The sequence below is a fragment of the Primulina huaijiensis genome, chromosome 17, assembly GCF_012295235.1.
Source record: "Primulina huaijiensis isolate GDHJ02 chromosome 17, ASM1229523v2, whole genome shotgun sequence".
Taxonomy (NCBI): Eukaryota; Viridiplantae; Streptophyta; class Magnoliopsida; order Lamiales; family Gesneriaceae; genus Primulina; species Primulina huaijiensis.
The window spans coordinates 6,886,199-6,899,862 of NC_133322.1; the positions used below are offsets into that span (position 1 = coordinate 6,886,199).

The 13,664-nt window shown below is 35.8% G+C and overlaps 1 protein-coding gene across 1 annotated transcript; it reads right to left on the bottom strand.

The window, feature by feature from the left end:
* Nucleotides 1–6,744: 6,744 nt before the first annotated feature.
* LOC140963122 (PHD finger protein ALFIN-LIKE 5-like) lies at nt 6,745–10,918 on the bottom strand. The gene is made up of 5 exons (XM_073422360.1): nt 10,707–10,918; nt 10,473–10,505; nt 9,280–9,508; nt 7,743–7,878; nt 6,745–7,240 (listed from the first exon to the last, which is right to left on the bottom strand). Exons 1-5 carry the CDS (start codon nt 10,801–10,803, stop codon nt 6,983–6,985), a joined length of 753 nt encoding a protein of 250 aa, XP_073278461.1. The 5' UTR covers nt 10,804–10,918; the 3' UTR covers nt 6,745–6,982.
* Between the last annotated feature and the right edge of the window lie 2,746 nt (nt 10,919–13,664).

Genomic DNA, 13,664 nt, shown 5'->3' on the forward strand with positions numbered 1-13,664 from the left:
GAGTTTGAATAGAAGCCGGCTATTCGGATTATCATAAGCCCGATCATTTCTTAGCAATCAAAATATTTTTTCGTTATAAAGAGTATATTCTAAATCGTCTGGTTCAGTCAGATCATAAAATACAGAGACATGAATAGAAGATTATTTCATTAATAAAATGAGTATGTGGGAAGAGTACAATGCATGAATTGAAAAATCTATTCTATTGTGTCTTCGAGCCCGGGCTCAGTCCCTTCGTCATCTTTCTCACCCTGGCCTTTCTTAGCCTCAGTGGAGAGGGAGCAATCACCTTGTCAAGATCGGGAAATTCTTACTGTCTCCGGGAAGGAGGCTGGCTTCCTCAAAATGCTTCCGACACTTTTGGAAGTCAGTCTGAAATTAGGAGAAGGCCTTGTCGTCAAGAGCATGTTTGAACTCTTGCGACAAGAGAAATTCGCCCCGCCATTCCTCCTCAGTCCGGGCCTTGACGGCATTCACCTCCTCGATCATTGACTGGGATCTTGCCTCCGACGTCTCATAGTTGGCCTTAAATTCCTCTGCCCGAGCACAATCAGCCTCAGTCTCCTCTCGAGCTAGTTTCAACTCCGATTGAGCCACCCCCAGCTACTGGTAGGTCATTTCCTAGGATTTCCTTAGCCCGGTTACATCATCTTCGTGTACTAGTTGGGCTCTCTCCTTATCATTTTTCAACTAGGTGAGGAGCTCAACAGCAGCACGGGCTCGAGCTGCTTCTCGCTTGGCCACTCTGGCAACATCCTCGTAAATTGAGACCATCAGTTGTTGACTCTGCACAAACCAGAAGATAGTCAGAAGAAATGTCAGGAAAAAAAATGAATAGAAGACAAGAATTAAACACTTATTGACAGAACCCAGGCGGCACCCTCGAAGAGCATGTGGTTAGAATCCAACCCCTTTAGATGATCCATCTTGGTCGGGACACTAGGCTTTTTATCAACCAAACTCAGGTTGGAGAAACCCCATCCAAAAAAATGTTTCCATGCGCTTCGGAAGGCCCAAAGGGTATGAGACCAATCAACCCCTCATCGGTGTCAATCAAGTGGACCATCTCAGGGTCAGCGACAACTTTCATCTTCTAGCGGTTGAGAGGCACATGATCCTCTGACTCCTTGGGGCAGACTAATACCCGAGATCTCTATCCCAAACCCGAGCAGTAGGTACAACACTGACCTGCTCTCGGGCCTCTGCAACAAATCTCTCATCGGTCTCCCGAATCGCCGTAGTTTCCTGGGCTTCCTCTGTCTCTCGTGCCTCATCCACTTTTTGCCATGGCTCTTTTCTCAATAGCAGCCTTCCAAGCTGCTTGTTTTTCCTCTTCGGACGCTTTGGCAGTTCTCCGCCTCTTGGAAAAGGTGTTTCATCTCTGGAGAAGCTAAAAGAGGAGAAAAAATAAGTGTTAAAAAACACAAGATGTTGGTAATGAAAGTAAGAAAAAACAAAATAGAATAGTGTACAGAGCTCAGCAGCCGAGACGTCAAACTCGTCGATGGCCTGTTCCAGAGGGTACTCAGCCTAGGGACTCAATCCATAGTCGATCAAATTCTTGTCCTAGATCAAAGCAGAGGATTTGAACACTTACCCTTCCACGAGCTCTTGGTTCAGGGTATAGGGCTCATCAAATTTGTAAGCCCGAGCAAGTCCAAGCTAGGTAGGAAGGACATAAATAAAGGTGGTCGAGCAATTGAGTAAGGAGGAAAGGCCGATGAAGAAATACCAACCTCTCCATCCCTTTATAGAATTAAGGGATTTCATCAAGAAATTTGTTATGGGTTCGGGCAGTAAGAGAGAACCCGTTATCATTGAAGCAACATGTAAAGTAGTAATGGAGGATGAAAGGGTTAATAAGGAAGAAGTTCATTTTTAAAAAGCACAAAGGTCGAGGCCATTATAAGGAAAGAGTTGATGTGAAATTGATTTAGGGTAACCCAAAGAAATAGGTTACCTCGATGTAGAAAGAATGAATGGGAATCGGAGATCACTTTTAACTTGGTCCCGGAAAAAAGTTTGAAAACCCTTAGGGGTCTGATCAGCCCGATCCAAGGGACCGAGAATGATGAGCGAGTAGGTGGAAAGAATAGACCCAAGAGCCCAGAGGTCATCTTCCGATCCGGGTCGAAGGGTGCTAGGCAGTGTGGAGTACCACACATCACCTGGGTTCTCAACCTCAGGATCATTGATCATCTTCTGCTTTCCCTTGCCTTTCTACTGGTTATTAGAGGGCCGGATAGTCTGCTAGGAAACTTTGGGCTTTTTTGGTGGTAGTGATGGTTTGAGAAGAGGTAACCATAACATAATTTTTAGAAGGGGTGGCAAGCGTTGGTTTTTTGTTGGAGAGAGGAGAAGCAGTGCGATGGAAGCTCGCAAGTCGCGAGAGTGAGAGAAGAGAGTTCGAAATTTGCGAAAGTGAGAAATGAAGCAAAACGGTTAGTATTTGTTGGTGTCAAAGGAATAATCTGGATCGTTGATCGTGAATGTAATGGACGGGTGTGATACATCTCGGGAGTTGAACTGGGTCACCTTAGAAAATTGAGCGTGGGGTCGGGAAGGTGAAGCAACATGTGACAAGCACATGTCTTTTCGACTGCTAGTGCTTACGTCATGATTACCAAGGGCGGAGCCACTCTTGGGCTTGGGTTGGATCCAGCTCCACCTTTTGGGAAAAAAAAATTAGTATTTTTAAATTTTAATTTTTTTCAGCTCATGTTAAAAATAGAACAAATTTTTTATTGGTTTTAATTTTTTTTTATTTTTTTTTAGTCTCATGTTTAAAAATTAAAATAAAACAACTCCCACAAATCATAATTCATTACTGTGAATTGGTTGATTTATTGTCGTATATTCTGAAATTATGCAACTTTGAGATAAAAATTCGACGACTCTAAATTATGTTGAATATTTAGTTGTGATTATTTGAGTTGCAATAATATTGTCTTATGATGTATATGAATTTTGAAGTTTGAATTTTTACCCTAAAAATATATTGCTGCAAATTTTTAGAATAATAATCAATTGGTTGAAATGTTTGATGATTATTGATGTGCAATTATTATTGGGCTTGTTTTGTGATTTTTCTATTTATAATAATCGAAAATTGAATAAGTATGAAATTTGAAAAATAATCATTTGTTGTAAAATTTTGAGAATATTGAATTTTTATAGTTAAGTAACTCAAAGAATGAAGAAAATAAAAACTGTCAAGTTATTTTAAATCAAAAGAGCATATATCAACAAATAACGAGTAAACATCAATTACAGTCCATGAGGAAACAAAATATCAGTTTCAACCAAAATAACAAACCGAAATGATTTAATTTGAAAATTCATTTCGGTGTTGAGATGCAATTATTGTTCTTAATAGGTAGAGAGATCGAACCATGTCGCTTGGGCTGCTGTGTGATTTAAAATATTTGAGTTGCATCATTATCATCAGCTATGACTTTTGGTAAGGCGGCAAGCGTTTGATCATACATTCGGTTTATTCGGAAGTTCGGTTTAAATTTTTTAAAATATAGGTTAGTTTGGTTCGATTTCAGTTTTTAATATAAAACTTGACCTAACAAACAAAACTTTTATAAATAAAATTAATATTATTAAATTTTCTAATAAAGTTTATAAGGATATAAATATTACAATTTCTAATAAAATTTATTAGACAATAGTACTATACTTAAAAATATTTTTTTAATAAATAAAATTTAAATTTATTTAATCCAATTTTTATATTACATTTTTTTTATTTAAAACGTGATTATTTTAAAAAAATATATAAAATTTCGGTTAATTGTGTTACTGATCGAAATAATCGATTTTTTCGATTTGGTTTGTTAGGTTTTCGTAGTAAAGTTCGGTCGATTCGGTTTGTCGAAAAAAAATTCGGTTAATTCGATTTTAGAAAATTAAGTTCGATTTTAACTGAACTTATTATTGTCTAGCATAGGATGGAGCCAGCTCCGGTACTTACGAATCCTTGCTACGCCTCTGATGGTGACGTCAGCCTTAGCTCGCCTACACATGCGAGATTTGGTTATTTTCCCGCCTTAGGCCAAGTCTAGTCACTCAAGACATCGAGTAAGACTCTAACCCGACTATTTGAGAGGGAAGTAGTGATACTACCGGAAGGACCCGGATCATCTTTGGACTCAAGCGGGAAGAGAAAAACTTAACCGGTCTAGACTCCAAGTTGCTCCCAGGAAATTGAGTAGAGCCCGGGTAAATATTAGTCAAGGGTCATCTCGCTCAACTAGGGTTCATCTCACTTAATCACCAGGAAAGATCTTTCCAGATCATGTTCCCTTCCAATTGAGCCAATCGCAATGGGATGGGCCCACCAGTATGGGTCATGTCTCGAAATCATTTGGCATAATAATCAATGTTCACGACAAGACCAAAACAGTATGGGTTGCAATGCCTACTGACAAAGGACATGACATGTGCAGTTGTCAGAAGACAGGACGTGGGCAGATGTCTAGTCAGGAACAGTGTCTAGGTGTAGATCGTTTGTCAGATGAGATATTACATTATACTGCATTCAGTAAATTCTCTCTCTATTTAGTGAACTTGTACTCGCTTGATCATCATAGTGGCCATGCCGGAAATCTTTTCGGCTCCCCACTGAAATATTCTTGCTGAGTGTGTGTAGATCATTTGACCTGGGCTCATCTCATCATTGACAGGCCATACGTGCTCATCCCAACAGGTCAAGCCACCCAGTCTCATCCAATCTGGTCAAGGTCATCCTATAATATCAAAAATCTTCACAAAGAAAATACTTCTATCTGCTCGATAAATCGCCCAATCTACGCACCTGATCTATCCAGACATCATCACTCAGCATCAGCACGAAGCAGCTCCTCAACTATGGCCAAGTGCCCCTTAGCCGCCGCAAGGTGCAGCAGCGAGCATCCGCTCGAGTCCAGTTCTGATGCTAGCTCCGGCTTCTTGATCAGTAATTATTTCACCAAGCTTAGTTGGCCCAACGTTGAGGCAATGTGGAGGGGCGTTTCGGAGATACAGGAGACGATGATCCTGTCCAATATCAAAGAATCTTCTTCCAAGATTTGCCGTAATGATTCCACGTCTCCTTGTAAAGCTGCCTCCGATAATCTTTTCTCCAAGAAACTCCTAGATATGGGAGCAAAAAGAAGCATAATCTGGCGAGCATGAACACGTGGAATTTGTATCCAAATTTCGATTCTTGTTTCTCTGAAATCTGGCTTGATTCTTGCAGTGTATGGAATATACTGTTAGCCGTGGGCCAGTTGATTTAGCCTTTCTCCCTTTTGATATGAAAGGTATTTATTTTAGGAAGGAATAATTTTTTCACTCCACCTTTTTTGAAAAGCATTTTATTTTTCAAAATAATACTTTTGATGTCTACGAGATTTACTAAAATATACATATATAATATTACAAAAACGTAGAAATAAATTTGTAGATCAGACATAATTCATATGATACAAATATTTCAAATTCGGAACAAGATCTCGGATTCGATATCGAAATGCAGTTATAGTGTATGTTTCTAGGAGAATAGCTCTATAGTCCACTTTCTTTCGAAGTTTCTGTCCAAGATATGAACCATACATATTTCATGGCATACAAATGATATCTATATGGTTTTATGACAAAAAAAATTGTGCGAAATTCATATTCAGATAATTTGTAATCTAAATATCATTTTATGACGATAATTAAACCATTAGATAAAATACAAAGAACGTGTAATTTAGACAAATCTGGTCCAAGTTATTGACTCACCCAAAAGATTAGGTCAAAAACTTGTATGAGACGGTTTCACGGGTCGTATTTTGTGAGACGGATCTTTTATTTGGGTCATCAATTAAAAAGTATTACTTTTTATTGTGAATATCGGTAAGGTTAACCCGTCTCACAAATAAAGATCTGTGAGATCGTCTCACAATAGACCTACTCAAAGATTATATAGACTTGCAATAAAGATTTTCACATGATTTTTTTTAAAAAAAATATAAAGGGTATTGTTCGTTTGTGAAGTGTGGAAACTAGTGCCTAAAATAGTAAAATTAAGTTGGATGTTTGATTTGGAAGGGGAAAAAAGACTTATTTTGTGCATTTAAAATCTATTAAATTTGAATAGAATAGTTTCAGATTTAAGAACTTGAAATCGCAATATATCTAGATATTTGAGTCTAAAATCATATATCTAATTTTTTTTTCTTTCAATGGAAACTTTCACCAAAATGACAAACATATAAACACAAAAAAAAAATATATGAAACGATCTCACGAGTCAATTTTGTGAGACATGTATTCTATTTGGGTCATCTCACGAAAAAAAAATTACTTTTTTATTATAAATATGGACAAAATTGACTCGTCTCACAAATAAATATATATAAAATCATCTCACAAGAGAAAAGCAACAACTTATAATTATAATTTATGAGTGGAAAATCCGAGCAACCCTGTCCAGAAACAGATCCAACTAAAACCCATAAACCAAGAATATAGAAGTTACAATACTAAGAAAGTAGTGCCATAAAAAATATTTGGAGATTCTCACCCATCATTTTAAATATAATCTCCTTATTTATATATTTATAAGAAAGGAGTTATTTTTTTCAAGGAAAAAAAGGGTTTGACAAAGGTTTATCTCCCAAATTCCCGACTTTATATAACCTTTCACCCGTCGACAATAAACCAAAAGGAAAAAAAAACAAGAGGATAGATATTTACCAAGACAGGAGATTGCTACAGAACCCGATAAATGAACATTAACGATATAAGTTACAGACGCTCCATCTCTACATCGAACAATTAGACTGAAAAAACAAGACTTAAAAGAGTAGCTAAATTATCCAAATAAACGACAAGAAACAAACCATTATACCTACCAAATACCTGACATGAGAAAGTAAGATTGGACCAACTGCGCCCATGAAGATACAGTTGAAAGAAAGGTGAATCGAGCATGTTGTGGCCCTTATCAAGGGCGCGATCTTTTGTTGCTACACGTCGGGCATTTGTACTGCTTGATGTGCTCAGCTCTTGCGGGAGTGATCTTGACACACTTGCCATGGAACCATCTCTCGCATAAGTCACAGCAGATCCAGAATTCGTCAGAGGCATAGTTCTCTCCACATGCGCCGCACAAGGTTTCACCGTGCTCTTCTTCATCTTCTTCTACTTCATCCAATCCCTCATCCCCGTCCTCATCCTTTACTTCTTCTTTGGAGATCTTGGCCTAAGATTCAGAAAAACATTAGTTTCATTTGATATGATAATCGGAAAAGGGTCAAACACCAGGAGAAAGATTTCACGGGTTAGAGAAAGATTATTGAGGGCGAAATAATTGTTTTGGATCGTATGCATGAACTTCAATACCAAAATTCCATGGTACTACAAGGTAAAATGACATAATATGGCAATGATAGTATCTACAAATAACAGTACGCGAAGTAATGTGTTAGCCAACGAGTAAGAAAAGTGACAATCATGCCAACAATTTCCAAATAATTCCAAAACCCAATATGAAACAGTAAAGCTTTGTTGCTGGAGCTTAGTTCGTCATGCCTTTTGACTTTTAACCTCTAAGCGTACATAGCAAATTTCATCTACGACTTGGCCAAATCTAGACTCGTTACATGGTTCTAATAAACAAAATATAGGAAAATATTGCAAACGTAAAAAAGATGAATGAAAAATTCCACGTTTTCGGTACAGTATGCATATGAGGACTTTTATACCACTTTTGGGTTTGGCTTAGATTTATTGCCACTATGGTTTGAGACAGATGGTTTGTCCTTCACTTGCTTCTTTGCAACTCCTGTTACAACTTCGAATATCGTCGGGAGATCATTTATCATATTGAACAGGCGTTTTCTGCATCCAGAAACAAATAAAAATAAAACTAACAGTGAATAGTTATAGTTCACAATTGACATCGCAGGTCAATTACTCAAAAAAATACTTACAAAAAAGGAATTAGCATAGATGACATCCCGTACTAACTTAGGAGTTAGGACCCACCCAAACCCATAGTTATTTAGGGTGCAAGGGACACTAAGGCGCAATTGTGTCATGGAGCCATATGCGCAAGGCAACGCGCGCCTCATCAAAGTGAGGCACACCAAGCATGTTCTTTTTTAGAATGTGTATTTATGAAGTGCATTTGACTACGATATTAATATTAATAGCAACAAAAATTATATTTCACACGCTGTTGAACGATAACATAAATAAAAAGCTAATTAGTAATACTTGACATAAATAACAAATAATTTCAACCATCTAAATAACTAAAGCTCTCTTTGTTACTAATGTTAACGGTTTGCGGTTGATAAAGGATGAGGCACTAAAATTATACTTTTTTGAGGTCTTCGGTGCAAATCAGAGGTATATGTAAGTTAATTTCAATTGTAGGGTGGAAACTAAATACAGATTGGGGAATTAATTGCAGCCTTTAGGTTTAGGTAAGGAATACTTAATCGCAAGATTTTAGGGTTAAGGAAAGGCACGTAAATCACGATGATTTACGGTGTGTGTACTGCACTTGAGCTTGTTTTAACAATAAATAAATATTGGGCTGGGCCTTAGGGTTTTATTTAACATAAAACATTGGGTTTTACGTTTTATTTACTAGAGATGTCTGAAGCGCGCATCGCTGCGCTTCAGGCGCAACTTGCCCCCATTAAAGGCGCGAGCTTCAGCACGCCTTTCTAAAGGGCTGCTCCCAGGGACACCTCCTAGACGCACTGGCTGCGGCCCGCGCCTCAGGCGAGCCAGGCAGGCGGCCTTTTACAACTATGTCCAGACCTTCGTAAATGTTAACCTGGCCATATCTTAGAACCTCTTTCTTAAATCATGTGACCTAGGCTAAAACATAATTACAAACGTACCATAACTGGCCTTGTTCATTAGCTAGTCTACCAATACATATATTCTCAGAACAATGATACGCAGAAATAGAAAGAGAAAACAAACAGGTAATTTGTTCAAATATATTAAGCATATAATTTGTCAAATAAACTACCTTATATTGAAGGGAGGGAAACAAATGATTGGGAAAGAACGTGGAACACATGGGAAAACCTATGTCTATAAATTAGTAGGACAGAGTGATATTGCGCCCAAACAAAACTGTCAATGAACCCTAATTCTATATCTATACACGATAATTTCTTCCGCTAGTAACCATCTGCACGGAGACAGCACAAAATAATGACATTATATTGGGCAAAAAATGTAAAAGCATACGAATTTAAAAGTTTAATCAAAACCTACCTGTCAGCTTTATCAAAACCATATCTAGCACCAATATAGAAAGTAACAGAGAGCAGCCACGCGTCACTGTGAACAGCAACAAGAGCTAACCAGTCTTTCTCTTGCATACCATCCCTGGCAAAATTTATGCCTAGGGCAGGTTCCGGAAGCTCAGGAGGAACCTCCTCGGCAGGTAAATTAACTTCCCATAGTTCATTAGGAAATCCATAAAGGCAAAGATTTTCTTTCTCTGCATAATTTCCATGTCAACAGTTACCATATCAATCAGATTACAGATATAAACTTTCCAGTAGCGGAATTAACATCAACTGCTTAATATAGAACAACGCGCAGGCAATCCACAACGGTGAAGATGAACAATGGAGAAAATGCATGTATTCTCATTAATAGTGAGTCAACCATAAAAAACGACAAAAGAAGTATATATACTCAACCAACCAACTAACACACTCTGTTTTTATTTTAACGAACTTGTATCCCACTAAACATAACTAACTGATATATGTTAACTAATATATTAACGAATTTTAACACAAAATAAATACCTGCTAGTCAGGAAAAAAAACTGTATGGAGGAGATATAACAATTGGGAGGAAAAAATCTCCGAAGCAAGGACAATAAACCGTGGCAGAAATGAAGTGACTCATGAACGTGCATTTAAGTAGTAACTATTTCAGTTGAGAATAAACATCTACAACCACCATCAACCAAGAATAGAGCATAGCCTAGACACCTACCCCTTGAGTTGATTATTACCTAATAATCAAAAAAATGTTGATAAGGAAGTTAGTGTAGCCTAAAACCCTTTGTCACGGAGTATCCCAAAATTCCCAGATGCAAAACCCATGCCAAACTTTTATTTACCGCCATCCAATACAACAATTCGTTACATTCTTAAACCCACGCTTCAACCGCCATCTCCCATCACTTAAGCAAGACAACTTTTTATCTTATCCACAAAGTACAGACCCAAAACCCTATTTGAAGTGATAATTGTCCATAAAACCAACCAACACACACACACTAACCACTAAACTAATTTCACCAAAAGAACTCCCCAAAATGCATAAAATCACAAGTGACAAAAAAAAACACGAAATTTTGAGGTCATGAGTAGAAAAATGGCGGTTAAAGAGAAACATACAAACAAGAGGAACATCAAAAAAATACAGTAAAAGAGACCCCATCTCACCAGGATCGCACTGCTGGAAAAAATCTCCGACGTCTGAAAAGGGGAAAAAACAGTTAAAAAAATCCCCAATTTTAGTCATAACAACTAAAAAGGAACACAAACAATCGAACGAGCAAAAACCCTAAACCACAAAAATAGTACCCAGAGACCAAAATTACACACACAAAACACACACCACGCAGTCCACCACACACACCCGCACATGAAAACCGGAGAAAGGACGAGAAACAATACCAGTGGTTAGAGCTTTGATCAAGCCATTCCGCCGGCCCTTGAACTCTCTGAAAACATCCTCAACCGTGCGAGGAACATTATGGGCGCCTCCGTCCATGTGAACACCGCAGTGTGTGTTGTTTCGCCAATCCTTTCAAAAATGAGCGAGGATCCAGGGGAGAGCGGATAGAAAAAGGGGGAAACTTTGGGGGCATGACTGAAATTTTATCCATTGTGTGGGGGCTTTTATAGTATGACTCGGCGAAAAAGAATTTGAGAAAGCCACAAATATGATTATGCCCCTTGATCGATCTCAAGTGCTCTATTTTTAGGCAAGCAAAAGTGATACAGGTACGTGATCTTCTGTGTGTATAGATTCAACTATGTTTTTATATTTATAATAAAAAATAATATTTTATATAAATTATTTAAATAAAATATCAATCTCATAAAATTGACTCGTGAGATTGTTTCATAAAAATTTTTTATGTTTTTTTAATATATTAGTAAGATAGAGAAATATAAATTAAATAATTTTGATTTCATCACCTAATTTTATATATTAAAAATATGACAAAAATTTGTGTGAGACGGTCTCACGGGTCGTATTTTGTGAGACAGATCTCTTATTTGGGTCATCCATTAAAAATTATTACTTTTTATGCTAAGAATATTACTTTTTATTTTGAATATCGGGAGGGTGTACCTGTCTCACAGATAAAGATTCGTAAGAAAATCTCACAAAAGACCTACTCTAAAAATATTTTGAGTTTAACTTGTAATTTGTTATATGATCTATAACAATAAGATCCCGATAACATGTTCATTTATCTATGTACATACTATTGAATTTTAAATAAATATAGAAAATATTATTACAAAAATAAAAGCTTAAAATAATAAAATATTATCTTATTTAAATAATAATTCTAATCAAGTATTAAACAATCATATAAAAATCGTTTTATAATTTTAAATTTTATTATAATATCTATACTATATATAATAATTATATCAGTCATTTTTTAAAAAAAATTCAATTTTTATTTCAAATTTTTTAGCAGAGTACTTATAAAAGAAATTAACTGGATATGCACAAAATGCGTACACACAAGACTACTTTATATAAAAATTATTTAATATCGAAGTATTTTAATGTATTGCGTGCAAAAGAAATACTAATTTAATTTAAATTGCAATTTTATTGTATCAAAACTTTCTCCAAGTTTTTTGTGAGAAAATTGCAATTTAACATTTATCATTTATGTTATCAAATTCAATTTTAGGTTATTTTTCATGCCGTATTGATGTGCAATGCACACACCAACAATCAAAAAATGACTAAAATTGCAAAATACAAAAAACAAATATAGTAAACTAAAACTAAATTTGATAATAATAAATTATCAAACTCGCAAATAATCAAATTTATATAACAAAAATGTAATTTTTCCTATATATGTGTATATATAACAGACTGTGAATATATCTAATAATTTGTTATTATAGTATTCATAAGTTAATACTTTTGAGGTTAATTTTTTTATTATACAATGAAATATTAATAACGGTATGATGATGTTATTTATAATTTTATTATAAATTAATAATATACTATGATCATAAAAATAATTAAACTTACAATATATTGTTGCTTAATTAATTGTTTTTTTCTTTACAAGTCAAACCTTTGTTGTTTGATAGTCAAGAAAGTACAATATCTTCAACCTATTAGCATGTATGGATTTATATTTGGCGTTTTTTGTGCATAATAATAATAATATATTCAATGACAATATTCGCACAAATACAATAAAAATACGACGAGAAAGTAAAAGAAAAAACTCGTGCTAATAAGTAGATCCAAGTTGAAGGACAAGTCGAAAGAGCTAGGAAGTAGCCGGATCATTGAAAAAAAATATACTGATCAAGCCAACCATTGATCTGTCCATGAATTGTGCTTGAGCTTGTGTGACCCACGTGTTGGTCTTATGTACGACATCTTAATATATTAATATGAAAATAAAATATAAAATTGTATATCGAGATTTACGTGAAAAACTCCTAAAAATTATTAGGGTAAAAACCACATACAAGATGAAAAGAATTTCACTGTAAGATTTTATGGTGTATAATCACTCACTGTGTATCCAAATAGAACACATGTCCTCTTAAAATAGGAAAACAAACACCTCACAAATATTATAGAACTAAGCGCTCACTTAAATACTATGAGATGAGAGAAAACCATGAATGTGATGAGAAATGAGGTGAATTGATGTACCTATTTATTGGCGATCTTCCTCGTTTGAACGCAAGAAACTTCTGTACAATTTTCATCGTCTGGACATGGATATGAATTCAAATACGCTACCTAATATAATTAATGTGCAGCCCTACTTTTTTTGACTTTGTACAATTCTCTCACATGATTTGCCGACATTTCTTCCACTTGGATATTTGATTGAGAGTCAAACACATCTCAACACATTCTTTCAATCTTGTAAGTGTTCACTGACATGGTCAGAATATCTGCTATGTTATCCTTTGTATTGATCTTCTGCATATCCACAATTCTTTCTTCTACTACTTCTCGAACAAAATGGAATTGAACTCAAATGTGTTTACTCCTGTAATGAAGAGCTAGATAACTTGCGATGTGCAAGGCGCTCTGAATATCACAAAACAAAATAACATTATCTTGTTTTTGTCTGATATCCTCCACTAACCTTTTAATCAATATTGCCTCCTTACGAGCTTGAGTAGCTACCATATATTCTGCCTCTGTTATAGATAATGGCACAACTGTTTGCAGTTTTGAAACTTAGCACATAACCAATAGTAGATTTTCTCTTATCAAAATTACCTGCATAATCTGAATCGACATAGCATCTGAGTGTAAAATCAGATCTTACATAACATAATGCAGCATTTTAGGTATCCTTAATGTATCTTAGGACCATCTTAACCGTGCTCCTG

Coding starts and splice junctions, on each gene's coding strand:
- LOC140963122 (XM_073422360.1), bottom strand. CDS start 10,803: ATGGACGGAGGCGCCCATAATGTTCCTCGCACGGTTGAGGATGTTTTC. Junction 10,506..10,706: donor GATCAAAGCTCTAACCACTG/GTATTGTTTCTC, acceptor TCCCCTTTTCAG/ACGTCGGAGATTTTTTCCAG. Junction 7,241..7,742: donor CTAAGCCAAACCCAAAAGTG/GTATAAAAGTCC, acceptor TCTGAATCTTAG/GCCAAGATCTCCAAAGAAGA.